Here is a 27,163-nt window from a genome sequence, read left to right on the forward strand (position 1 = left end):
TCAAGATGTTAAAACAATAATTCACTAAACAGAACAAGAACGGTTGCATGCTGTGTTCGAAAGCGGCCTCCATGTCAGCATTCCCCTCACGACTGAGCCTGTCAGTCAGTCTGAGGGAGTGGGCTGAGCCTGAGCACACAACTGACCAGTGGAGAGGAGGAGGAAGGGACATGGAGAGGAGGAAGGAGGGATGCTGCCTGACACTCTTCTCCCTCCCCTCCTGGAAAGGACTCATCTCAGCTTGAGGAAAGGATCTTCCAATTGGGAGCCAACAGTGTAGCAAGCAAGTGAGTCAGAGAGGTAGAAGTACTACCCACGACAAGGCTTCAAAGTTTCCCCAGGGGTCCAAGTAGCCCTGGCTGAAAATCCCTCCTCTTGACCATGCTCTGCACCTCTATTTGTGCTGCGAAGACCAGAACAAAGTCTGAGGCCTGCAGGCCTAGCCCTAATCTGGTCCTAATTTTGGACCGGATGGGGTTTCTGGAGAGACTGCACTACTATGCCCTCAAAACCCAGTATATTCTTGTGTCTGCTAGCATTCGAAATGTACCGTATTGTACAGGTTTGGAAATTGCATCACACTCAGTTTATGTTTTGTGACTGGGTGTCGGACGGACATTTATGTTCCAGAATAACATAAATGTAATGATGGGAATGAAGCTCTTATTGCTTAAATGGTAAGGGTATGCATAGGAAGCCAGACCGTGGTTGATCCTCTGCAGAAGGTGCTCTCCTCCTCACCTGGTCTTCTTCTCCACCTCCTTCCTCATCATATTTCAGAATGTTATCCCGGACATCATCCTCAGGATCAATAAGAAGTTGTTTTGTGTGCCGCTCTTTTTCCCTGCGCTTCATCCATACCACAAAGAGCAATACCATGGCTGCAAGAGAAACAAAAGAAAGAGACATGGCTGAATGCATATGATCTACTATCCCTTATAGACCAGCAACCTCAGCCAAAAGGAGGGCATTAAAACTGCCCTGACCATTTCTATGTAACTGATAGACTAGAGTTGTGAATGCAGCATTGGGACCTGAGATGCATATTTGAACCACACAGAAATTCAGTAAAGATGGCAAAAACTATCCAATAGGTAAGCCAATTGTCTTCTACAGTTTTCCAGAAAAACAGATCTGTTAACTAAAACATTATTAAAGTCAACATCCAGCCCAGACTAATAATCCAAAATTGATCCTTGAATTAATTCACTCTGTTAAAATTTGATTAGGTATTTATTTAAGTATAGATATAGATATAGATTTGGGATTTATACCCCACCTTTCTAAATAGCCTAAAGTGGCAAAGTTAACCTTAAACCTGGCAATCAATTCTGTAATAGCCCGAACAACATATGAATCAAGACTGCAAAGCAAATCAGCAAGGAATAGTCAGATAAATGATCAAGAAGACACCTTCCCTTCTAGAAAGCACAATATTTCAAAAGCTAGACAGCAGAAGTCAAGAGCCATTTCAGCCAATTAAGATGTCATTCAAAAGAATTTCTGATGAACAGAGATCAAGTTATTAAGACAATAATTCACTGAACAGAACAAGAACTGTTGAGCCACAGACCAAGTCTTCAAGCCAATGAGGACGAAAAACACATCTCTGTAAAAGGGGATGATTAGTAAAAATGTGGCTAATTTAAAAGCTAATTTCAAATAAATAATCAAATCTGGTTAGCAATGAAGGAAAAGTAGTCAATAATGCCCAAGGAGAATAAATCACAAGTTGGGAGAGCATTTTAAATATAAGATGTAAAGGAAGATTATATTCAACAAGGAGAGGAGAAGAGATTAGTTCACTAGTCCATTAGTTCAACTTTTTTTGCTGGAGGGAAAGTCTTATTTCAGTTTTCAGAGATGGGATTTCCTTGATAATTCATTGAGGCTTGCAATCCATAATAATTTAAGCAACTCACCGCTGCCGTCCTTACTTTCCATCATTGCAGCCTCTGCTACAGCAGCACCCTTAGCAGTAAGCATAGCCATATGCTCAACTAGAGCAACTTCAGCCACATTTTCACTGAGTACACCTTGCAATGCAGATTGCAGAGCAGAAGGCAGAGTAGTGACTGAAGCACAAGGAAGTTAGTCCATGGAGTTCATCTCAAAGCAATCACCAAGAAAATCTCTCTCTCTCTCTCTCTCTCTCTCTCTCTCTCTCTCTCTCTCTCACACACACACACACACACACACAGTCCATTTCTTCTCTTCTTCTCCAGTGTACAGCCCTGCCTGCCTGTGTCTGGATAACACCATGGCCTCATATTGCTGCTGTGCCCCAGCTGACAGCCTGACAATGGGTCAGGGCACCAGTCCATCATTTTATCATTGGCCATGGCAGTGGCATGCATCTGTGTCTGCGTGTGTCGGCAGCCTGTGACGCATCTGATTTTGGGGATGGCAAGGGTGGGGTGAGATGGCAGTGGTGTAGCAGAGGATGGGGGTGACCATGAGTCACTCACCCTCCATGGCTCTTCCCGTACACCAGGCAAGGTGCCAAGAAAGCCCTATGTGAACCATTGGGTGGAATGCTGAGGCAGAACTAGTGCCGACTTCCTTGGCCCTGCCAGGGACACTACGCTGCACTGCTGGATCGGGAAGTGGTGGTGATGCTGCTGTTAGGGGTGGACTTTTCAGTAGCAGTAGGTGCTCCAGCACGCTCCTCCTGATTGTGCCTCAGCCTCCCCTCCTCCATTTCAGTGCTTGCCCCAGGCGCCGTTTTCCCTAGTTACGCCTCTGCCTGGTTGGATAGGTCACGCACCTCCGAGCCATACTCCCTGGCCAGGGCGTGGATGGATGGCTTCTCCTCCTGCAGGTGCTGGAGCAAGAGAAAGGAGGGGTTCCACTGGGTTGGAACATCCTGAGGGATCACTCAGGTGTTCAGGTGGGCCAAGCTCAAGCTGCCCCTCCCTGAGCATACGCCTACTCTTTTCGCTCTGATGGAAGAAAGCTGCTGTCTCGCAGCACCTCTCCACAAGAGCAGCCATGGCAGCAGCAGGATGGAGCCTAGAGCCTGCAGCGGGGATGTCTTGCCTGGCCACAACCCCAGAAGGGTCAAGTGCATCCCGCAAGGCCAGGTTCAAAGTGTGTGCCACACAGAGGATGGACACAAACTGACCCTGCTCGGCTGTCCTCCTAGTGATGTTTGCAGCATTTACAGGTCCAGGAAGTGGAAGTATTTCCTCCTCCTCCTCCTCCTCAGTCTCCTACAGGGGTTGGGGAAGGGTCACATTGCCAATGAGGATTGGGGAGGATGGAGAGAGTGATCTGGCTGGGCTAGTAGCCGCCAACACTTCCTCCTCCTCTGCTGCCACAAGAAGAGCTTGGAAAGGAGAGCCGGTCTTGTCGTAGCAAGCATGACTTGTCCCCATAGCTAAGCAGGGTCTGCCCTGGTTGCATCTGAATGGGAGACTTGATGTGTGAGCATTGTAAGATATTCCCCTCAGGGGATGAAGCCGCTCTGGGAAGAACATCTAGGTTCTAGGTTCCCTCCCTGGCAGCATCTCCAAGATAGGGCTGAGAGAGATTCCTGCCTTCAACCTTGGAGAAGCCACTGCCAGTCTGTGAAGACAATACTGAGCTAGATAGACCAATGGTCTGACTCAGTATATGGCAGTTTCCTATGTTCCTATGTTCCCTGACAGGGTAAAACCCTCTCCTTATTTCTACCACAGCCACCAAAGGTGGCTGCATTTCAGGATCTGGCTCCTCTAGAAAGGAGAGCCTGCAAACATCCACATCAGCGGGAATGACTTGGGGAGTAGGTCCCTCACCCGTCCCTCTGCCTGCCACTCTGCTCCTGGCTCTGCCTCCTGCCCCTGCCCCCCACATGTTGGGGTTTTTTAAAAATTGAAGCCCTAACTCTGATGCGGGTGGGGGAGAGAAGAAGGACCTTTAAGGCAGGTATTTAAAAGGGGGGTATGTAGGGTTGGGGTGGTCTAGTTATGCTGTGTGTGCCAAACACAGTGCGATCTTCTACACAGAAGATATAAAAATTAAATCCCCCCACAAATACCGAAGTAGGCTTTATTTGGGGGAGGGGCTTTTTTTGGAGGGGAATAGCAATAGCAATAGCACTTACATTTATATACTGCTCTATAGCTGGAAGCTCTCTAAGCAGTTTACAATGATTTAGCATATTGCCCCCTCAACATTCTGGAATGAGCAACAAAGGGTTAAGTCGAAGGGAAGGGAAGGGAAGGGGAGGGGAGGGAAGGGGAAAGGTAGGGGATTATTTTATTATTATATTATATTATATTATATTATATTTAATTTAATTTAATTTAATTTATATACCACCTGACTCCAAAGGCTCTAGGTCCGAGGTTCTCAAACCTGGGTCACCAGATGTTGTTGGACTTCAACTCCCATTATCCCCAACCAAAGGCCACTAGGGCTGGGGATTATGTTGGGAATTCTCTCTGGTAAGAGACACCCTTTTTCATTCTAGCAGAGTGCACAGCGGAATTTAGTTAGGCATGTGTGTACGCTGAGAGTATAGTAACTTGGAGCCAGTTCATAGTTTCAAATCAATATAAGTAGTATTTATTCGAGAACTCCATTCTAGATAGGAAAGTGAGGAGTTAGGATCTCTAATCTATCTATCTAGCTGGATGCAGATGGATTCTGCATCTCTGCACACATGGTACAGGGGAGATGAGCTTGCATGTTGCAAGGTAGAAGGAAGGGAAGAGGAAGGAAGTGGCTGGAAGGAAGGAAGTCCCCAAGATTAGCAATCTACATATCAAAGGGATAGTGTCAGAGCAGTAGAGAAGGGATGACCAATGTCTGGACCCTCTAGCCCTCTGACTAACTAGTCTGTCCTCCTATGTCTAGACAAGAGACAGCGCAAAGTCCTTCATTTCCAACAGATTATGGGAGTTGAAGTCCCATAAGATCTGGGGCCCCAAGGTTGAGAATCCCTGCTCTAGGTGATTACTGTGGCCTCTCTTACCCAAACCCACCCCTCCTGTCCTATAGTCCTACTAGTACCTAACCCCTCCCTTCCCCAAACTAGGCCCTATTTAAGGAATTCTCTAACCAGATTGAGGTGGTGGTGGAGGGCTCTTACCTTCCGGTACCTTCAGCCTTCCAGTGTCTTTGGTTAGAATCTGAATAATTCAAATCGATTTGAGCTCGGATCAGGCTAGTTTCGATTCAGGCTCAAAACAGGCCCTTAATTTCAAGGGCATTTCAATTGGAGTTCGAATTACTCAAAAAGGCCTATTTCGAGCTCAAATGGATTTGAATCCAATTGATTTGCACATCCCTATACTGCATGAAAAACACATGCTTGACCACTAAGCTATGGGCCTGAGGAAGTCGCTGTCCTGGAATCTGAAGCCAGATCCTCCAGTATTAAGTGCAGCACATTCAGCTCCTGGTTCACCCGGTCTTTCCCTGTGGTCATGGCTGCCACAAACAATGCACTTCTTCCAAAGAAAAGCACCTGCTGGTTTCACAAGTGTCTGCTCTGAATTTCACAGGCATTCTAAGTAGTACATCAACATATTAAAAACAGCCATGGGGCCAGCATTTGCTATGGTGCTCCCCCGCCCCTGCAGCACTCACAGGGTAGAATAAATCCTTTTGAATCTGCAGCTGGGCTAATTTCATTTTAATGATGTGCGATTCTCTCTGACGGAATGCAACAGAGGCTGGATAAAACATTAGTTCACCTAATCCAATTTGGACTTTTTCTCCTTTTTTATGGGCTTTCTATATTTCCAAAATCATATTAACAAATGCACGGAGATCCTCTTTCAGCTGCCTGGCTTAGAAAGCAGATCTGAGCATCTTTGAACTCTTTACTGAGAGTGCTGGTGGGTTTTGTCAAGCGAGGGAAAGCAGGCAATGGAACTGCAGATCTGCTCTGGCCAGGCAAGATAATGCTTCCCGTGTCTCCTTTCGCCTGAAGAAGAGTTTGGTGAAATTAAACTTACGCCATTTTCTTTCACCATCGGAAGCTGCTCTGAGGAAAGAATTCTCCGCTCTCCTACTTGTGCCTCTCAAACTAATGCTCACAGTTAACATGCAGAGTAACCATGGCGTAGTGGAGAGATTGAGACTCTTCTCACGATCTGTGAGAGGGGCTCACGGGCAGGCTGCGGGAAGGTTTAACCCACTTTTCCCACAGACGATCTCCTCTTTTTTCCTGTGTGGGCGGATCGCCTGCCCAGGTGAGCAGCGGCTCCCACATCAGCTCTGGGGGTCAGGGTGCTGGAATGCACTGCCCTGTACCCCGGAGCTTTGACAATGCACCCTACAAGTGCACGGTGCATTATGGGAACCCCCTCCCCTCCTCGTTTGTGCCACCCGTGGCTGCAAGCAGCCGCGGCTGACACACGAGCACAAAAATGAAGTTAAGGAAATGCTCGCTCCCTTAACCTCATTTAGATGGCTGGCTAAATAGGCAGGTTTGCCGCCATGTAGCCACCGGGATCGGCCTGATCTGGGTGGTTCACACATGTGTGCAAAACTGGGCTGGGCTCCCTTAGTTTGGTTGTGCACATGTGTGTGACTAGCCTCACTAGGACCTAGGAGAACTGGGTCCAAATCTCCCTTAGTGACTCAGGGACAGCTTATGCTACCTCACAGGCTGTGAGGATAAAAGCGGGGTGAAGGAACCTGAGTGCCTTTGAGGAAAGGCAGGGGGAAAACAAATGCACACAGTTAGTGATGGCTGAGCTTAGGAGCATAGAAAGCTGCCATATACTGAGTCAGACCATTGGTCTATCTAGCTCAGTATTGTCTTCACAGACTGGCAGTAGCTTCTCCAAGGTTGCAGGCAGGAATCTCTCTCAGCCATTCAGGGAAACCCATTCACATTTCTTAAAAGAGTGTGTGGTAGCCAAAAGAGTGTGGCAGGGAGTAAGCAAGTTGAAGAGCGGCCTGATTTGGAAAACAGACTTGGGAAGAACTAACCTCGGGTTTGAGCGACAGAACCTCTTTTCGAGGTCCCAGAAAGAAACCTTCAAGGAAACAGGACGGAACAGGTGCCCTCATACTAGGCAATTGGAACGTTCCCCTTCTCGTAATCAGGTTAGTAAACCTGTATGTCATTTATGCAATGCTCCTGCATAGGAATAGGGAGGGAAGACCCGACCAAGAGGTTCACATGGATGAGAAAGTAAATCTCTTCTGGAAAAGTTTGTATGGTTATGTGCAAAAAGACAAGTGTATCTCTTCTAAACAGCAATGGGATGAATTATGGAAATGGACGTTGGACATAACCCCCCCCCCCCACCGATTACCTGATGTGCCTTGTAATCCCCCATCCCTGAGTTACAGTACTTTGGTAGTTTGTTGGTTCAATTAAAAAAATCTTGTCCTATAAAAATAAATAAATCTTGTCCTATCTTGGAGAAGCCAGGGAGGGAACTTGAAACGGCTCTTCCCAGATCAGCTCCATCCCCTGAGGGGAATATCTTCCAGTGCTCACACTTCTAGTCTCTCTTTCATATGCAACCAGGGTGGACCCTGCTTAACTAAGGGGACAAGTCATGTTTGCTACCACAAGACCAGACCAAAGACCCAAGTTCAATTTGGCTTGGTCTGGGGAAAAACCAAGCGATTCCCTGAAAAATTGTGAAGTGGCTCAGCTTTATTTTTGAGCCAATCTGAATCAATTTCTGAGCTCTCCCACACAAGCCTCCTTTCTCCCACATATCCACCAACGAGCCTCCAAACTCTCTCTGCCTTTCCATCCTACCCACTTATCTATGTGCTGCTGCTGATCCAGCTGTAGAAAGTGGGAAGGATGGACAAAGGGACAGAATTTGTCACCTGGGAAAAGTAGTTTCCCCAAGGGCTGCTGACCTTGAAGGAGAATGGGGAGAATTCTACTCTGCTCCAATTAAAATAGAAGCTGGAGAAGCATTTGGAGGTTTTAATGCTCATATCATATTTGAGCTAAACATTACAACAGGGCTGCACAACTTCAGCCCTCCTGCAGATGTTGGACTACAACTCCCACCATGAGGCGGGTCTCACGATCCGTGAGACCCGCTTTTGTTAAAACTGCGGGGAGAGCGGGCTAAGCACGCTCTCCCCGCAGACGAGCGGGCAGGGAGCCCTGGGTGGCTGGATTAGCCGCCCACCCAATGGCCGGCTCCGTGATGGAGCTGGTGGGGGGAGCAGCCCCTGCAAGCCCCAGTATGCCCTGCGCAAGCACGTAGGGCATACTGGGGAGACCCCCGAGCCAGGAGGCAGCTTTTCGCCTCCTGGCCGGGGGTCTACCTATGAGTAGGCGTGGCGCAAAGCCACGCCGCAGCTACTCACGAGCCTAAAAAGCAGGTTTGCTGGAGCGCTTGCTCTGCAAACTTGCTTTTTGCTGGGGGTTCTCGAGCGGGTTACCCGCTCGAGAACCACCAGGCTCGGCTGCGAGCCTGGTGGTTCTTACGACCAACAAAAATCGGGCTAGGCTCTCCCAGCCCAATTTTTGTTGGTTGTGAGAATCTCCCCCATGTTTGACTATTGGCCACTGTGGCTGGGGATGATGGGGGTTGTAGTCTGAGTTGTAATCTAACATCTGACAAAGGGCCGAAGTTGTGCAGCCCAGCATTACAGCTGAGCCTGAAAATATGAGTCTCTGCAATATCCTTCTGCACCACAGAAAGTGAAATTTCTCAAATCGCTTCAACACTCTTAAGAATCATTGTCTGTCTCCAACCTTTCTTTTAAAAATGGTGTCACAAGGCTCATGATAGGAAACGGAAAGAAAGAAGCTCAGTGATGTGCCGATTCCAACACGCCTCACCAAAGAATCCATTCAGATGAAGCCGTTTGGCAGGAAAAGCCTGTTAATTTTTTCTCCCTCTCCCTTTTCTTCTTCCAAGCACTGTTGCAGTTTTACCCAACAAAAACGCACTGAAGTGAAGACGAGAGGACTGGACAGCTAATTACAGTCTCCATATGTCAATTGGCTATCCTCCCCTCTCTCTAGCAAAACAAAATGGTTTTCAAATTGCTCAACATTCCTTTAATACATTTCCCAGGTCTATTCTGGAGTAAAATAAAATACAGATGTAACTCTTATCTCTGACAAAAAAAAAAGAGACCCCCCCCAAGCTTAGCAATGTATGCCAACTCCCAATGCTCCCTTACCCCCCGCCCCCATCCCCACCCATCTCTCACAACAAGCAGCAAACTGCCTGGTGTGTGAAAACAATATTATAATGGCTGTTCTTAAAGGGTTTCTTTGGTCACGCTCATAGAAAAACTGTCCTATTAACGCCTTTACATCTACCTCGAAAAAAGAGGCTTTCGAAGTGTCGATAGCAGAAACAGCTCACTCCTTTATATCCGCTCGCATGAACAGAAAGCTCTATTATTGCTGTTAGGTCTGTTTTCACTCTGCATGTTGTTTTCTGGAAATCTATTGTTTTCTCCCATCACTATTTTTCTCTATTGTATTGCTCTTCTCTCAAGTGTGTTAAAGTTGCAGTTAAGATTTCAGGCACTGGCAGCTGGGCAGGTAGTTTCCTGGAGGGCAATAGGTCTCAGTCTCTGAATGGCAATCAGGGGAGAAGGGGGCCGAATGACCTTAATGGAGGGCATCACCAGGAGGAGAGCTGGTCTGGCAGTAGCACGCATGGAGTGTCCCCTTTGCTAAGTAGGGTCTGCTCTGGTTTGCATTTGAATGAGTGTCTACATGTGAGTGCTGGCTGATGTCAGATATTCCCCTTAGAGGATGGGGCTGCATCTCAGTGGTAGAGCATCTGCTTGCATGCAGAAGGTTCACTCCTTGGCATCTCCAAGTAAGGGTGGGAAAGACTCCTTCCTGAAACCTCGGAGAGCTGCTCCCAGTCAGTGTAGACCAGGGATTCTCAACATTGGGTCCCCAGATGTTACTGGACTTCAACTCCCATAATCCCCAACCAAAGGCAACTAGGGCTGGGGATTATGGGAGTTGAAGTCCAATAACATCTGGGGACCCAACATTGAGAATCCCTAATGTAGACAATACTGAGCTAGATGGACCAATGGTCTGACTCGGTAGAAGGCAGCTTCCTGTGAAGCACTGGACGTATACCAGCTCAGTCTTAGGCAGCTGTAGGGCTGATAAATGGCTCGCAGTGCCCAGACACTGACTGAGTGGTTTTAATTGGCCTCTTGATGTGGCTCTTTTATTTGCTGTAACTGCTGTTCTTACTATATTGTTATAAGTTAGGGTCAATGGTTTTCATCTATTGTAACAGTTGCCTTGGGAATAGAAGCCGTGTGATATCAAAATAAAACACCGGGACTACTAGCCACTTAGCAGTTGTTTGCTGTGCTAGCAGCCACCATGCCTATGCCGCTGCTGCCTGGTCCTCCTCCTCCTGTCCCCCAATGCCTTCCAGTAATGACTCTGGGCTTCCCTTGCTTTAATTACCACTCACTGTCTGAAGCTTATGCCCCTACAATTCACTTATTAAAGAGGTGTGTGTATGGGTGTGATGGTCTAAGGCTGATGAATGAAGGCTGAACAATGAAAGCTGCAATGCCGGGGCATAGCAAGCTTCCTGGGGGCCAGGGGACAATGTGTAGCCAGGAGGCCTCCACCGTGCATGCAAATTGTGCACGCACCCCAGCGCCCCATGCCATGCCACCTGCATCTGACATCAGATGCAAGGGGGAGGGCAACCTAGCCCACCTAAGCCTTCCTCTTCCCATTTCTCCGTTGAGCAGCAGAGCCGGCTCAATGGCGTGGAATGGAGCTGGGCATGGAGCCACTGGGGGGTCGCCATCCTCCTCTGTTGGGGGTGGCAGCGGCGGCAGATTGTGGCTGGGCAGCCCTCCTCTGGTGGTTCCTGCTTGGCTACAGCAGCCTCTCTCTGCCTGTCTTCCCTGCTCAGCTTGGCCGCCCACCTCAAACCTCTTGGAAGAAGCTTCTCAGCAGGCAGAAGGAAGCACTGCAGCAGGCTGCTTATCTTACAACTTGCCCAGGCAAGCAGGAAAAGAGTCTGAGGGTGACTCATGAAGGCAAAGGAGGACTAGTCTGGGGGGCCCTTGGGGGGCCCTCAGACCCTGTGGGCCAGGGGACATTTGTCCCCCCTTCTCCAATGGACTCTACACCTATGCTGCAATCCTAGAAGACCCAACACTCCTCTAGCCTAGTACAAGCCCCTTGTGTGAGCTCCTGAAGCAAACTGGGCTCTGGCCAACCTTTTCTTGTGACTGAGCCTCCCCTCAGCTTTCCGGCTGCTGTGGCGAGCAAGCTGCTTCAAGCAAAGGGTCCTTTGAGGATGCATAAGGTCTTTCCGTGCAGTGGATGGAGCAAGGCCTGGCTAACCATATGCCCCCTGCCATTTCTTTTGCAGCATGGAGTGGGTGTGTCCTTGCAAGTTGGGCAATAGGGAGTGATTGGTATGTAAGGTCAGGGACTGGCCAGGAATATTATAGGGCTATCCTAGTTCAGCTTCAGGAGAGGCTATATGTTGGCTAGAGCATCTGTAGTATTATTCCCCAGTGCTATTCGGAACAGCTTCCAAATTCTCGATTCACCCAGGCTATGGGGAAAGGACCCAGAGACAGGAATGCCCATCTCTCTTGCAATGGCTGATATCCTATGCAGAGTAATGCAGGCTGCTCTCAACCACTGTGCTGTTGCGGGTGTCTAAAACAACACCAGTGGTGTTGCGCAAGAGCACGTAGGTACTAAGTGTTAAAATTGCACAATCACATTTGTGCAATGTTAATTCTATGGTAAATAATGGAAGCATTGTTGAGCAAGTGCAATCACACAATTCTAAGTATTTGTGTAAGAGCGCTCTTGTGCAACACCACAGGCGTTTTTTAGATGCCCTCAGCACCACGGGCAGTGGTTCAGAACCACCCACGCGACTCTGTGTGGGATGTCAGACATTGACTCCTGTGCTGTTAGGAAGTTAGGCTAAAACACCGTTCCCCTAGTGAGACATAATTGTGTGCAACAATTTATGCACAACTTGACACAGTAGTTGGGATGTGCATTCCTTCCTGCATTGCAGTGGAGAGAAATGCATATTCCTACTTACACCATATGGTGCAAATGAGGGCTTCTCATCTGACGTGCACTGTAAAGGTGGTGAGAATCTTTGTGCAGAGTTCCTAATTCAACAAAGGGATCTGCCTTGATGGGGAGTGACTCCAGATCCATGCTATGCTGGGGAGTTCTTTTTTTAAACACAAAGTTAACAAAAAACAGAAAGTGAAAACGTAAGTGGAAAAGTTCTTCCTATCCCAAATTCCATTTTTCACCACTGTTATAGGCCTCGGGTACTTGCTGAACACTAAAAAGTCAATTAGAATGACAATGAATGTAAAAAATACGCATTTGTAATAAAACCCATAATTTAGAACAGGATAATGGATTTGAAAATGGAAAAAGGATTCTCCTAAATCAAATGTCTTTCAGCTGTAGTTAATTTCAGTCAACAGAATTTTCTCAAGTGTTTAAATCATACTTTAGACTTTGATTTATATGTAGAGCAGGGTGGGGGAGTAAAGAGACATCTTGTGGTTTATTGCTTCTGTTACTTCCAATGCAATTTTTTACTATGTAAAATACTGAAAACTGGCATTAAGGAGCTTTATTACATTTAACAATCTTAGAAAGCAGATGTGTATTTATTGCTCATTATTGTCACGTCACTGTAAAATTAACATGTGTAAAAATCTCAGGAAATGTAGCTGCCTATTTTGCATGTGTAAATTTAGTGGCAGTGGTATGCTCCTCATAGATCATCTAGGGCAGAACTACATGTGCCAATTGACATGGAAACTGCCAAGACATGGTAGCCCCATATGGCCGTGTGTCTGCCCATAACACATTTCCAGCCCCCATACCATCAAACTGGCTGCTATTGTTGGGGGCAAGGAAATTCATAACATGATGACAACAAGATACAGAAGAGCATTCCTCAGATTTCACAGGGAGGGAGGGAGAACTTGGCGTGGGGGGAAGGAATGCAGTTTTTGGTGGAATTCCAAATTTGTCACCTGAAACACGTGGCTCCACCACAGACAGATCTCTTTGGACCTGCCATGGAAATGTCATCCTCAAGTTGTTCAGAACATCTGCTAACAGGGACTTACATACTCTGCTGCAGTGCCCTGCAGATCCAAGAGAGCGGTGCACAGGCTCTTTCTGGACCACTGAACAGCCCATGCTTGCTGTTGGCAAACATGGGGCTATTCCATGTGCCATTGCTGCTGCATCACTACTTCCATTATTTCTAGGAACATAGGAAGCTGGGCTTGTGGGAGCAAGCATAAATTATCCTCTTTGTTAAGTGGGCTATACCCTGGTTTGCATTTGAATGGGATACTACATGTGTGAGCACTGTAAGATTTTCTCCTTAGGGGATGAGGTCGCTCTGGGAAGAGCATCTGCATGGCATCTTCAAGATAGGGCTGAGAGAGCCTCCTGCCTGCATCCTTGGAGAAGCTGTATTCAGTCTGTGTAGACAATACTGAGCTAAATGGACCAAAGTATATGTGGTATATGCAGAGGTACACCTAGGTAATTTTGGAGTCTGGACCTAAAGGCCTTTGGAGGCCCCCCTCCCTTGCAAATTAAGCATCGTCATGCTCAGCTGGGCAACCACACCATCCGGGATGGACTGAAGAGGATATGGAGACCCCCGGGGGCTGTGGAGGCCCTGGACCTTGGCCCTGATGTCCAGGGGTAAGAGCACCTCTGGGTATATGGCAGCTTCCTGTGTTCCTACGCCCTATATGGAGTCAGACTATCACCTATCTCTGTATTGTCTAGGAACATAGGAAGCTGCCTTAAACTGAGTTAAACCACTGGTCTGCCTAGCTCAGTATTGTTAGACTGGCAGTGGCTCTCCATAGTTTTAGCTGGAGATGTCAGGGTTTGAATCTGGTACCTCCTGTGTGCAAAGGTGCCAAGCCATGGCCCCATCCCTTAAGATGAATATCTTACAGCAGGCAGCACTCACGTGCAGTATTCCCTCTAACAGGGATTCCCAAATGTTGTTGACTACAACTCCCAGACTCCCCAGCCGCAGTGACTTTTGCTTGGGGTTGTAGTCAACAACATCTGGGAATCTCTGTTAGAGGGAACAGTGCTCACATGCAGTCACCCATCCAAATGCAAACCATGGTAGCCCCTGCTTAGCAAAGGGGGCAACTCATGCTTTCCTTTCCAATGCAAGTAGCAACGCAGCAGCAATGACAGAGGGGTTTGCTTTACCTCAGCTAAATGCCAGGTTAAGAACTGGGCTTGGTGTGGGGGTTAGTGCTGGGAGCGACCTCTCTCCCGGTGCTTCACATGTGCAGCCGAACCTAGAATTGGGCTGCCCCAGCCTGGGTTCAGCTGCATATGTTAATACCCTTATTGATTCAGAGCAACAGTTGCTAACAAGTGCTCTTGTTAATTTGAAAGTGTCATTTAAAAAAAAAAAGACAGTACCTTAATTAAGAACTTCTTTTTTGTTGTTGCTGTGTGGCACATTCCAACCACCAAGACAACATATGAGAAAGAGCTTGGAAATATTCTGAATTAGAATTCAGCTCCTTCCACAGTGTCGATGCTGCTCTTACTGAACTCACAAGGTGAAGCGAAAAGAGAAGTTTAGCTAGGCAGAATGTAGGCATTGGTATATTTGTGGATGTCCGTATCACTGCAATGTCTGTCCGTCACAACTGTGCTACTTAGGGATAATTTGATTCCAGGATTTGCCACCAATTGCTTTGCAAAAAGGCCTTCAGAATCTCCACTGTGAAGTCAACCGCAGGGCACAGGTGATCCTTGTACCACTATCATTTCTGTTCATGTTACTGGCTGGCATACACAGCAACCCAGCATTTGTACTGCTCTCTCTCTCTTTCCCCCCCTCTCATTAAACAGTGCTTAAAGACCCATCTTTTTGCCTAGGCATTTACATCTCAGTTGTTTTCCATTCTTCCCCACCCCTAATCTCTCCACTTGTGTATTCAGCCCTTAAACTTACTGTCTTTCAGACTGTAAGCCTGTGGACAGAGCCTGTCTCTTTTTATTCTACTTGTTCAATACCTTGACACAGGTGTTATATAAATAATACTATATATATATATGTGTGTGTGTGTGTGTGTGTATTGATGGGGTGAAGAACAGTACTAATGAAGAATGTTTCCCACAAAAACTAGTCATGAATACATCGGGAGCTTCTCTTGCACAAGTTTTCAGGAGCTCTTGTGCAATTTTAATTTCTGTCAAACTCCAGTGTGCATAGAATAATTAACATTAGATCCAGAGAGCAGGAGCATCCAGAAGTGTGATGTTGCTCCTCAGAAGCGGTTTAAAGTCATTTAGCAGCTGCCACATTACTACACACTTGGACCAGCCTTTTAAATTATGCAACAGCCCCGGTGGGTCCCTACCATCAATGGAGGCCATCCGTTCCAACTGATAAGGAATAATGATGATTCAACAATACCATATAGCAAATCAGATTTGGCTATGTAACCACATCACAAAGCCTATTCAGAGTGAGGTCAGTGCTTCTTTCCCTCACTCTGAATGGACAAACACTTTCACCCACATTTGCAGCTTCTCTGAAGACACTGCCAAGGACAGTCCTTTCCATAGGGACTGAAAGTATTTTTAAAAAGCACCCCTTGCTTTAACTCAGCCCTGTTTGTAGCACATATTACTTTATCTTTGGCTAGTATCTCCCAAAGCTTTCATCCTTTGCAGTCTTGACTAACAGTGGTTATGTCATTTGTCACTAATTTAAGAGACGGTAGTGGCTGACATCCAGCATGGTATTATGTCTCTGTAACACTGTGCTGTGGGGCTGCTGTGCCTTCAAAGGCAGTGTGGGTGTTGAGCAAAGGGGTGGGTGTGCAAGCAGTATTCCTACAGATTTCTCCATCATCCCAAATGGGGAAATCTGTTGAAGTGCTGCTTGCACAGTCACCCTATTTGTGGAACCTGCTTGCACAGCCGCATCATTTGTGCTGGATATTGGCCAGTGTCTGCTGAATGACTGTTGCTTTTTGACCGAGAACACTTTCCCCCTTCCGCTGTGATGTTATGAGATCAATGGATTTTGGGGCTGTGAGTATGTAGAATGACTCCAGCTTAAGAACTTCATGCAGGCGCTCTTCAGAGCAACACTTACTTAGCAAGATGATGATACATATCAGGATGGCAATGATGGCTCCGGTCCCCAGCCCGGCTGCAGCGACCGCCCCTATGGTAGTACAGTCTCCATTCTCATCACATGGACACACCTTGACCTTGATGACAGACATGTTAAACAGAGGAGGGTTTCCAGAATCCGTCACAATGATTGGAACGTCGTACATGCCAGCTTCCAAGTACATTATTCGCAAACTGAGTTGGGCATAATCACCTGTGGGGAGCAAAATGAAGATGACTGAAGCACTGGTGGAAACGTCCGCATGGATACACATTTTATTCTGGTCTCTACTATACTGATTCAGCACATAGGATTCTGCTGGCGAGAGCGATATATGCCACCTGCACTGATTCTCCAATAATCTGCACACAAGACTTGTTCAGGATGCCAAAGCATGGGTGCTACAGGCCACACAGGGAGGGCAGGACCCCCTTTTTTTGCTTTCAGATCAGTACTGCTCTCTACTAATCTATTCTGGTTTTGTAGTGAACTGAGATCATGTGAATATTCCCATGTTGGTCAGGATCCAAAGTGGGAGGAGAGCTGGTCTTGTGGTAGCAAGCATGAATTGCCCCCTTTGCTGAGCAGAGTCCATCCTGGTTGCATTTGAATGGGAGACTGCTTGTGAGACATTCCCCTTAATAGCAATAGCAATAGCAATAGCACTTACATACCGCTCTATAGCCGAAGCTCTCTAAGCGGTTTACAATGATTTAGCATATTGCCCCCAACATTCTGGGTACTCATTTTACCGACCTCGGAAGGATGGAAGGCTGAGTCAACCTTGAGCCCCTGGTCAGGATCGAACTTGTAACCTTCTGGTTACAGGGCGGCAGTTTTACCACTGCGCCACCATGGGGCTGCTCTGGGAAGAGCATCTAGTTCCCTCCCTGGCATTTCCAAGATAGGGCTGAGAGAGACTCCTGCCAGCAACCTTGGAGAAGCTGCTGCCAGTCTGTATAGACAATACTGAGCTAGATGAACCAAGGATCTGACTCGGTATATGGCAGTTACATCTGTTCCTATGTTTCTTAGGCACTCTCACATATTTCTGGGCATCCAGAACTTTAAAAACAACAACAGATTTCCTCTTCATCTCCTTGCAATCGTACAACAAAAATGTGGTGACTGGCTGACATCCAGACTAATGCGGCACTACTGCAAAGATGTTGCACTAATGCAAGGATGTTCCGCTAAGTTGGGAGTTTGTGTTGCAGGCTAGTGTTGCACCAGTGCAAGAGGGCATGCCTGATCACAGACCTGCTAAACCTAGCCCCCCCCCCACACCACTGTTTTTGGACTACAGCTCCCATATTCCCCAGTCACAGTGGACAATAGCCAGGGATTATGGGAATTGTAGGCCAACAGCTGCAGGAGGGCCGAAGTTGAGCAGCCCTGCTTTATCACCTGTGGTGTGCTGCCTGCTGTGAACCATCTCCCCCCATGCACATATAATCAAACAAATAAATCGAACACATAAATAAATAAATATGTTGCTCCATGCAAAGCTCTCTACTATCCTTGTTTCAATGCAATGCTTGCGCAAACACACCAAGACTGTAAGAGACTGTGCAACTTTGAGCATTTGCTCAGCTACAGTACATGACCTTTTTTTTTTTTTGCATCTTTGTCTGCTGCACTAGTGCAGCATGTCAGCATGTAGATTTGGTCCTTTAGGCCTATAGGCCAAATCTGGCCACTTCCCCATTTGCATCTTCTCATCTGCAACTTTTCCATGGCATTTGTTTGAACCCCCAGTTCCTGTGAGTTGTAAGGCAGAGTATGCTGTCTAAGTGAAACAACCACTGTCTATCTTAAGAGAGGTTGCTCCAGGGAGGAGCATGGTGTCAGAAGAGTTAGGACCATGAGGAAGATGCCTTATACCGAGTCAGTCCATTGGTCCATCTAGCTCAGAATTGTCTACAATGACTGGCAGTGGTTCTCCCAGGTTGCAGGCAGGAATCTCTCTCAGCCCTATCTTGGAGATGTCAGGGACTGAACTCAGGGCCTTTTGCATGCAAAATGGATGCTCTGCCACTGAGCTATGCCCCCCCCCCACCGCCATCTAGGCCAGGGATTCTCAACGTTGGGTCCCCAGATGTTATTGGAATTCAACTCCCATAATCCCCAGCCCCAGTGGCCTTTAGTTTGGGATTATAGGAGTTGAAGTCCAATAACATCTGGGGACCCAACATTGAGAATCTCTGATCTAGGCAATCATTTTCTACATAGGCTTAGCTTTCTCACTAAGTGAACGCTATTGCTAGGGTGCCATTGACTGAGTCCTATGATAAGGTAGCCAATAAAGAATCCCATAACAGATGAGTGCGGCTTCAACACGCCTTCTTCCTAACCCCGGGCCATGAACTAGTACTCTCCCCACTTTCCCGACTTCAAAGCTACTTCATGTTAAAGTGGAAAAGGAGGGTGACTTTTATGCAATTACGGCTGGAGGAATGATCATTGATCCTGATTGTGGCTCGTGACAATAAAAATGGAACATAAGGAAGACTGATAATAGCTCCCCACCCCCGGGCTATTACAGATGATTTATCCCCAGTTCAATCCTGATAACTGTGCGTAATTATGAACTGCACTAAAACCTAGAGGGCGGGGACGCCACACACCAAAAGCTCTACAGAGCCCTGCTCAAGGCCCGATCCATGCAATTTCTCATTAACTATCCTGCCTATAATGTCAGCCAGATTGTGGGTTTAAAAAAATAAAATAAAAACCAAAGGAGGGAACAAAAGTTTGGAAGTTTGAAGGCTGATTCCTCTGGCGTCCGCAAGTATGCCAAGTTACAAACGCCACTGGTGTTGCCTGCCCAGTTTACCATTTAGCCGTGTAATGGTCCAGTTCTTCCTGATGGCAGATGGCACACTTGGCAGCTCAAAGACAAAGGGCCCGACGTTTGGATCAATGTCAGCATCGGCGGCTGTTATGTTGATGACATTCAGGTTTGGCTTTTCACAGATCTGTGCCTCCTTTGGCAGAAGCTCAGGAGCATTATCGTTGATGTCAATTAGATAGATCTGCAGTGTTCCGGTGCCACTGGCTGGAGGGATACCTAGATGGGGAGAGGACCGTTTCAATGAGTAATGGCTAAATATAAATATGACGAATATTTATATACCGCTTGTCAACAAAAGTTCCCAAAGCAGTGTTTGGGTGGGCATCATGGTGGCAGTCTCCACTTTCACCAACCTCAGCTGGTTTGCTGTAGGTTCAGGGGGGAAACCCACTTCTCACCTCATGTAACTTTAGGAATTTGCTACCTTAAGATGTGATCAGAAAAATTATCTTAGGCAAATGTGCTTAGACGGTTTTAACTTAGGGCAGGAGTTCTCTCAAATGTAGGTCCCCAGAAGTTGCTTGACAGACATATTCATGGAGGAGAGCTATAGCAATGGTTTTCAATCATGGTTGCTAAATGTAATCTCCATGCTAAGGTACAGTAGACCTTGAAGTGCCAGACACTGGGAAGAAACAACGAGAGCTTTTGCCCATTTCCCCTGCTTCTGGGTGTCCAGAGATAGCTGACTGTTTGCTGTTAGACACAGGATGCTGAATTAGATGGGCCTGCATCTGATTCAACAAGGGCAATTCTTATAGGTCCAGGTACTAAGGCAATGCTGGATTTCCTTTCTCCCACTCCTTGCTCTATGCACATATAGCAAGGTCCAGCTTTCCTCTTCATAGTGCTGCAGCGATGGAAGAAGCTTCAGGAATTGGCTATCTCTCTGCCATGCAAATATTCAAGGTTCAAAAGCATCCTTCAGGATGAGACATTGGCAGCCCTAACATTTATCTTTCTCACAATGGGGGTCCTGCTAGATCAATGGCTTTGCTGCTGAGTAAGGGTCAGCTGAGCAAAAGTTGCCAGATCTGACTCTCGCCTTTGAGTTTGACTTTTATAAAGGTTAAAAGCCATCACTGTCCTGTATAATCCTTTGCCACAAAAAAAAAAAAGAAAAAAAAAGGTGGTGGTGGGGAGAATGAATGCATGCACAAAAAGAAAAGAAAAGAAATAGCATTCTGGTTCTTCTGCTCTTCAAGCCTGCATGCTTCAGTAAATTTCCTCCAGTTAAGGGGGGAAAAACAGTTTTCTTTTAAATGGTTCAATATTCTTCATTCCTCCCATATCCTATCCCCAGTGAACTGCAGGCGATTTTTTTCCAGGCTCCTACACTGACTATTTCCTCCAACAGCCTTGCCTGAGTAGTTTTTTTAAGCTCATGTTCTCAACTCTTTGTGCCTTTTTTCTTAAAATGCTAAAATAAAATAAAAAAATAACCAAAAACACACATACCCTTCCACTGATTCTTCCTGGCTATTTTTGTAAAGCTTTCTGTCTTACATTCCTTGTTTGTTTTTGCTGACTGAAGAGTCTCAGAATCCCCTATCAAGCCCTCTAAATCCCTTTCTCATGATTGTTACGTTAACTCTCCCAACCTCAAGGTCTGCTTCTGCAGAAACACTGCTTTCTGCTTGGCAGCCCTGGACAGAACTCCCTCTAGACTCTCCTCCTTGATCAGCTGCTGAGCTTGCTGTACAGTAACACAAAGCCCATGGGAGTGAACTGAGGCTGCTCAGTCACTATCAATCACCTTATGTGGAAATGCTTAGGTGGGTCTTCAGTTTACACAATGGTCAGATTGGGGCTGTTTTGACAAATAAGGCTTCAATCTCATGTATTTAGTTGCATATAAAACTCATGAGTGGCATGCCTAAAAAAGAATATTTAAAGTAATGTCCACATACAGTTTAAACCACAATTAATTAATTAATTAATTAATTAATTAAACAAACGTGCATTAAAACACACAACACAGGAAACTGTCTTATACAGAGTTAGCAACCACACAAGAGGGAGAGATCCCACAAAAGGCCAAATATAAACAGCAAACTGGAATCAAAATAAAAAAAACATGATCCAAAGCAAATATATGAAAATAAGTCTGTATGAAAGCTACAAATGACTGAAAATACAGATAATATTCAATAACGATGCAGCGGGGAAGCAACCTGCCTAGAGAGCAGGAGGCTCTTGGTTCGAATCCCTGCTGGTGTGTTTCCCAGAATATGGGAAACTCCTATATCAGGCAGCAGCAATATAGGAAGATGCTGAAAGGCATCATCTCACATTGTGCAGGAGAAGGCAATGGTAAACCCCTCCTGTACAATACCAAGAAAACCACATGGCTCTGTGGTTGCCAGGAGACGACACCAACTTGATGGCCAACCAACTTGATTTACTCATGTAAAACATAAGGTACATATGATGGGTTTTCCAGACAAGTCATTTTGATACTTTATCAGACTTTATTTTTATATCTTCACTTTTGATCATGGTTTTTGATCAAGGTTCCAGTTTGCTGTTTCTCTTTGGTTATACAGAGTTAGACCGTCAAGACCATAGTGGTCCAACAAGCTCGGTATTGTCTGCACTGAATGGCAATGACTCTGCAAAGTTTCAGGGATTGAACCTGGGACTTTCTGCATGTGAAGCACATACTCTACCACTCAGCTACGGCCCAAATCACAGACTAGAACCACAATTCACCAGGAAATGCAATTCACATAAAGCAAAATCTGGCCAGCAGGTGGCGCTGATAGAATTGTGCGAGGACTCCACTGTGCATATGGACAGCACATGAATTCACACTGCTGAAATGTGCCGAAGTGTGTGGAGGCAGAGTAAAATTGTGTTTGGAAAAGCACTGCCCCATCGCTTTTTATAGGTGTCTGGAAGAGGCCTTGATCTAAATGTTTTTAGAACTTCTTTCCTCTCACCCTCAGACTGCTTCTTCTCCTTTTTTTCTCATGGAAGAACTCCTGATGTGGATTTTGAATTGTAATGAAGATTGGTACATGTAGCAGACCATTATAGAGCCTCCTACCTACACATGCTGGAACTCCTCTCATTTCCCCACATCCATCTCCATTTGCCCCATCTTTCTTTTAATCACACGTTGCAAATACTTCACACATTTAATTTACTCTGGCAATGTCCTGTCCCAGCTTCATGGAGGTTTTTCTTTTTTCCTTTTTACTAGAAAACCTAAAGAAAAAAACCTAACTTATACTGACAACTCTGTCAGGGCATCATTCCTGTTAATGCATCACATTACGGTATTATTGAAGCATGAACGATGCAGAACTTGGGTCTACCATTGTCAGCTGCCAGGAACGTGACTTCGTAGACGTTGTTCTTAATGTAGGCTGACTCACGATCAAGGACGGCGGTGGTGGTGATCTGACCGTTTGTGGCATTAATGTTCAGCCAGTTTGCAGGATCTGACAGCTTGGAGTATCTGCAGAGAGCAGGAATAAATACACGATAGTATAGTCTCTTCCAATGACATGTCCTTAATATAGCTTGAGAATAAGGTTTGGGTTAGTGTTTTGGCATTTTTGCTTTTCAGACTCCTAACCCTTCATTTCAAAAGAGCATGAGGGCATTTAGTTAAGCCCCAATGATTACATTTTTATCTTGCTTTTCATTCAAAGAACATAGAGTGGTACACATAGTTCCCACCCCTTAAATATTCACAACAATCCTGCAAGGTAGATTAGGCTGGGAGAGAGAGTGGCTGGTTCAAGGTTACTCAGTGAGCTTCATAGCTAAGTGAGGATATGAATCTGGGTCTCCCCACTCGTAGTTTGACACACCACCAAACCATTCTGGCCATCAAATTATTCACAGCAGTGAGGGTGGGTGGATGTAGAGCTCCTCCCCCTCCACCTTTCCCCAGTCAAAATCAATCCAATCAAAACCAATCAAAATTAACCCAATTTGATCTCTCCATCAAAATCAATCAGCTGCTGTTTGCCCCAGGTGAGAAAATACATGCACTTTACTTTTTCTCCTGTAGGCCAAACAGCAGGAAGTGAGTGTGATTTTGATCAGGAAAATAGCACAGGGGAGAGCGCTAAGTGTCCCCTCCTCCTCCTCTTGCAACTGCGCTAATGAAATTGCATCCCCTACTACATTTCATTAGAAAAGAAAAGAAAAGAAAAGAAAAGATTAGGAGATCCAGCTATAGATATCTGTGTAACATAGTCTCTCACCCCTAATGACAAACAAGGTTTGCATTGCAACTGTCTGTTTCTGGTGTTTCTTATTTTGACTTCATCTTCAACATTTAATTCACTTCCGCCCCACCCCCATGAAAAGTTCCATACTGTTCTGACAATTAGTTTCTAAATGTATAAAGTCTTACTTTTGGAGGAGACAAGAGAGGAAGTGGTTAAAACGTTTATGAAAAAGTGGGCTCAAGATGTGGGGTGCAATATAGAAACAGTAACCTGGGAAAAATTATGGAAAACTGATTTAAAATTCATTGTATCTATGCTCTAAAAGGAAATTATTATAAAATAATGTATAGATGATATTTGATAACAAAAAAATGGCATTGATGTATATATGTATAGAAATGGAAAAGTAGTGAACTGCCTTTAAAAGAAGATTGGTTGATAAAAATTTTGGAATACGTGGAGATGGCAAAATTTATAACACTGATAAGAGACTAAAACTTAGAATGTTTTAAAGAAGATTGGAAATTATTTTTGTTGTACTTAAAGAATTCCTACTATGGATCTTACAGTTGGATTTGAAATCTGAAATGCAGGTTGGGTAGATTAATGGTGGTGGAAGGTTTAAATTTGTGTTTTTTATTAACATTATAATAAGGGTAAAATTTATAGTTGTTATCACGAAAAGAGGTGCGCGGGAAGTCAATAAAAATTTGGGGGAAAAAAAGTTCCATACTGTTTGTTAAGCGCTGTTTGAACAAAGGCCGCCTCTTTGTTAGGGACAGCAGAACCATTCAGGAACAATCTTCTAACAGCAAGAGAAGGGGCTGTCTTCTAATGGGAAAGGGGTGCGTTGTAGTATGTTCACTCATTAAGAGATGGAGGAAGGGATTGCCACCCAGGATGTTCAAATGCACATAGGTAAAATCAAACTGTGTACATAAACATTACTTAAGCATTTAGAGAATATTTACCCTAGGGGTGCACAATGTGTGCAGTGTTCCTTTAAGAGGGATCCCAGATGTTGTTGACTACAACTCCCATCATCCCCAGTCAAACACAATTGCAGTGGGGATGCTGAGAGTTGTAGACAATAACATCTGGGAATCCCTCTACACAGTGGCAGAGCCAGGGAATGGAGGCCAGGGTTCTGTTCTATCCCTGGTGGTCCCACTGTGTGCACGCCGCATGTGCCAGTGATGCTCCTTGTGCATGATGTCACAGAAAAGGCTGTCTGGGAATGAGCTCTGGAGAGCTTGTGTTGGCCCTGTGACTGAGCGACGCCCACGTGTGCATGATATCATGTGCAAAAGGGGCATGGCCTGGTCTCTGGAGGGTTCACGCAAGCCTTCCAGAGCTCATTCCCAGCCAGTGTTTGCTGGCTGTGAGCATTTCCCTTCCTCTTCCTTTGGCGAGGGAGAAAAGGGAAATAAATGCACCTAGTCAGCAAACGCTGGCTGGGAATGAACTCTGGAGGGCTCACGTGGCTCCTTCATAGCTTGTGGCCGGGTTTTTTGAAGCCGTCCGCTCAATGGTGGCTCCGTCCCTGCACTTAGAGGGAATACTGAATGTGTGCCCTACCAAAGCAAGAGAGTTCTGCCGCCAAATCCTGGGCACGCCAAATCCTGGGCACGTCCCAAGAGAATTAAATATATAGATAACTAGCACTTTGTATTTTGCCCGGAAACTTATTGGCAGCCAATGTAACTCCATCAGCAAAGGAGTGATGTGGTCTCTCCAAGATGACCCAGAGACCAGCCTGGCTGCCACATTCTGAACCAACGGAAGTTTCCGGACTACGTACAAAGGCAGCACCACATAGAGCGCCTTACAGAAGTTTAGGCTCAACCATCAACAGAAAGGATCCAGCAGTCAAGAAATACGCGGCAGACTAGCACTCGATAGGGTTGCAATGAAGGCTTTGGAAAGGATATTTAGATGCTGTGATGTGTCTATACCTACAAAGCTTAGGATCATTTGGACCATGGTTTTCCCAGTGACACTCTATGGATGCGAAAACTGCACTTTGAAGAAGCAAGATAGAAAAAGTATTGACGCTTTTGAACTTTGGTGCTAAAGACTTTTGAGATACCATGGACAGCCAGGAAAACAAACAAATGGATCATAGAACAATCAATTCAGAATTTTCACTTGAGGCACAAATGACCAGGCACAAACTATCATACTTCAGACACATTATGTGAAAACCCAACTCCCATGAGAAGTCCATAATGCTGGGAAAAGTTGAGGACAAAAGAAGAAGAGGACAACCAGCAGCAAGGTGGATGGACTTGATTATGACAGCAATGAATGCACCACTGAGAGATCTTAAAGGCCAAGTTAAAGACAGATCATCCTGGAGAGAACCTATCTATGTGGTCGCTAAGAGTTGACATCAACTTGATGGCACTTAATCAATCAAGAAAGCAAGCAAGGGAGAACCTGCCAGTCCCTTAGGAAATGGTTCCATTGTCAAATTGTTCTTATTGCTAAGATATTTCTCCTAACATTCGACATTTTTGAAGACTAGGACAACATTAAACCATTCCAGTCTTGTGGCACCTTACCTGTTCTCCAGAGATGTTGAATAGAAGTTCTCAAACTACAAGGCTATGCTCACAACTGCTGGGCAGGCAGGAGGGAAGGAGCTGAACTTACCTTCCCCCAAATGATCCTTCATCGCTGATAGGGTGCACTAATTGTGCTCCCATACAATCCGTGCTGCTTGGATCCTGGCCTCCAGATATCCCATAATGGCACCCGACACTGTGTGTGCTTGGGTTGCATGCAGCCTGAGCATCCACATGACTGGTGCTGGGGTTAAAAGCAGTGTTAGGCGGGCAGGCAGCACCAGGATCGGCCCCAATCCTGGTGCTGCACATGAGCAGTCTTACCCAGGCTGGGCTCCCCTAGCCTGGGTTAAGCTGTTTGTGTGAATAGCCTATTCATCAGCAATACTCTGGGACACTTTTGAATAGGAAATGGCCATTTTGAACACTTCGAACACCCCTCCATGCACCCTTTTACATGGCACTGGCTAAGATGTGCATGAACAGAGGTTTGAGCACAGGTTCAGCACCATGGGCACAGCGCCCATTGGACAAGCAGGGACAAATGTCCCTGTCCCCAGAGGGTCAAGGGCCCCCCAAGGGGCCACCAAGCAGACCACCCCTGCCCTGCTCCACCACTGCCCTTGCCTTGCCACTCCTGCCCCTGCCCTGCCGCTGTTTATCTTTGCCTTATCTTTGCCCCCGTGCGGCAGCGGGTGCTGTGGCATGTGATGTCCATAGTCAAACTGCGCAAGTGCGCAGTTCGTCCAGCAAGAGAGAGAGAAGCATGCTGGCCAGCCTGAGAGGAGAGGCCCAGCCCAGCCCCAGTGCCCACCACCGCACAGGGGGCAAAGATAAGAAGTGGCGGTGGGGTGAAGGTAGGGCGGCGGGGCAAGGGCAGGTGTGGCAGCAGGAAGATGTTTGTTGTCCGCCCCTTGCATCTGATATCAGTTGCAGGGGGCATGGCTTGGGGTGCACGTGCAGTTCATGCGCACAATAGGGTGCCCCTTACAATGATTTCATCCCTGGGTGCCCAGGGGTCTCACTACGCCCCATCAGCACCGAACCAGTTTGGATGAGGTTTGAACCAGTTTGGCACCATGGAGAGCAGAGCAGTGAGATGGAGCTTTAAGAAAGAGGAGAGCAGGTCTTTACCTGTTCTCTGCAGCCCCATGCAGCTTCCTGTTGGGGTGGCACACATTCCAAGTACCCACCATGTGTAGTGCCATGTGTGTTGTCAGCAACACCATGCTGACCTCATCTGAACTGGTTCAGCACTGAACCCTTGCTTGAACCTTGGTTTGTGCACATCCTTACTACTGGCATGGAGGATCAGTATGTCAAGTCCAGGAAATGATGCGTGCACATATTGGCAAAGGGAAGATCCCAAAAGTCATGTAGATGAGAAACATGGAAACAGGTCTCATGTTTTTGCAGAGTCATGCTGATACCCTG

At 46.3% G+C, this 27,163-nt stretch overlaps 1 protein-coding gene across 7 annotated transcripts in view; it reads right to left on the bottom strand.

The window, feature by feature from the left end:
* CDH4 (cadherin 4) overlaps nucleotides 1-27,163 on the bottom strand; it is an 803,867-nt gene that overhangs the window by 15,269 nt on the left and 761,435 nt on the right. For all 7 annotated transcript variants that reach the window (XM_053245224.1, XM_053245227.1, XM_053245226.1 and 4 more), the window contains 4 exons: nucleotides 22,296-22,438; nucleotides 18,958-19,191; nucleotides 16,101-16,334; nucleotides 742-881 (listed from right to left, as the gene is read on the bottom strand). In XM_053245224.1, the coding sequence (XP_053101199.1) occupies nucleotides 742-881; nucleotides 16,101-16,334; nucleotides 18,958-19,191; nucleotides 22,296-22,438 (751 nt within the window). The remainder of the gene's footprint in view (nucleotides 1-741; nucleotides 882-16,100; nucleotides 16,335-18,957; nucleotides 19,192-22,295; nucleotides 22,439-27,163) is intronic.

This window comes from Hemicordylus capensis, chromosome 4 (assembly GCF_027244095.1).
Source record: "Hemicordylus capensis ecotype Gifberg chromosome 4, rHemCap1.1.pri, whole genome shotgun sequence".
NCBI lineage: Eukaryota > Metazoa > Chordata > Lepidosauria > Squamata > Cordylidae > Hemicordylus > Hemicordylus capensis.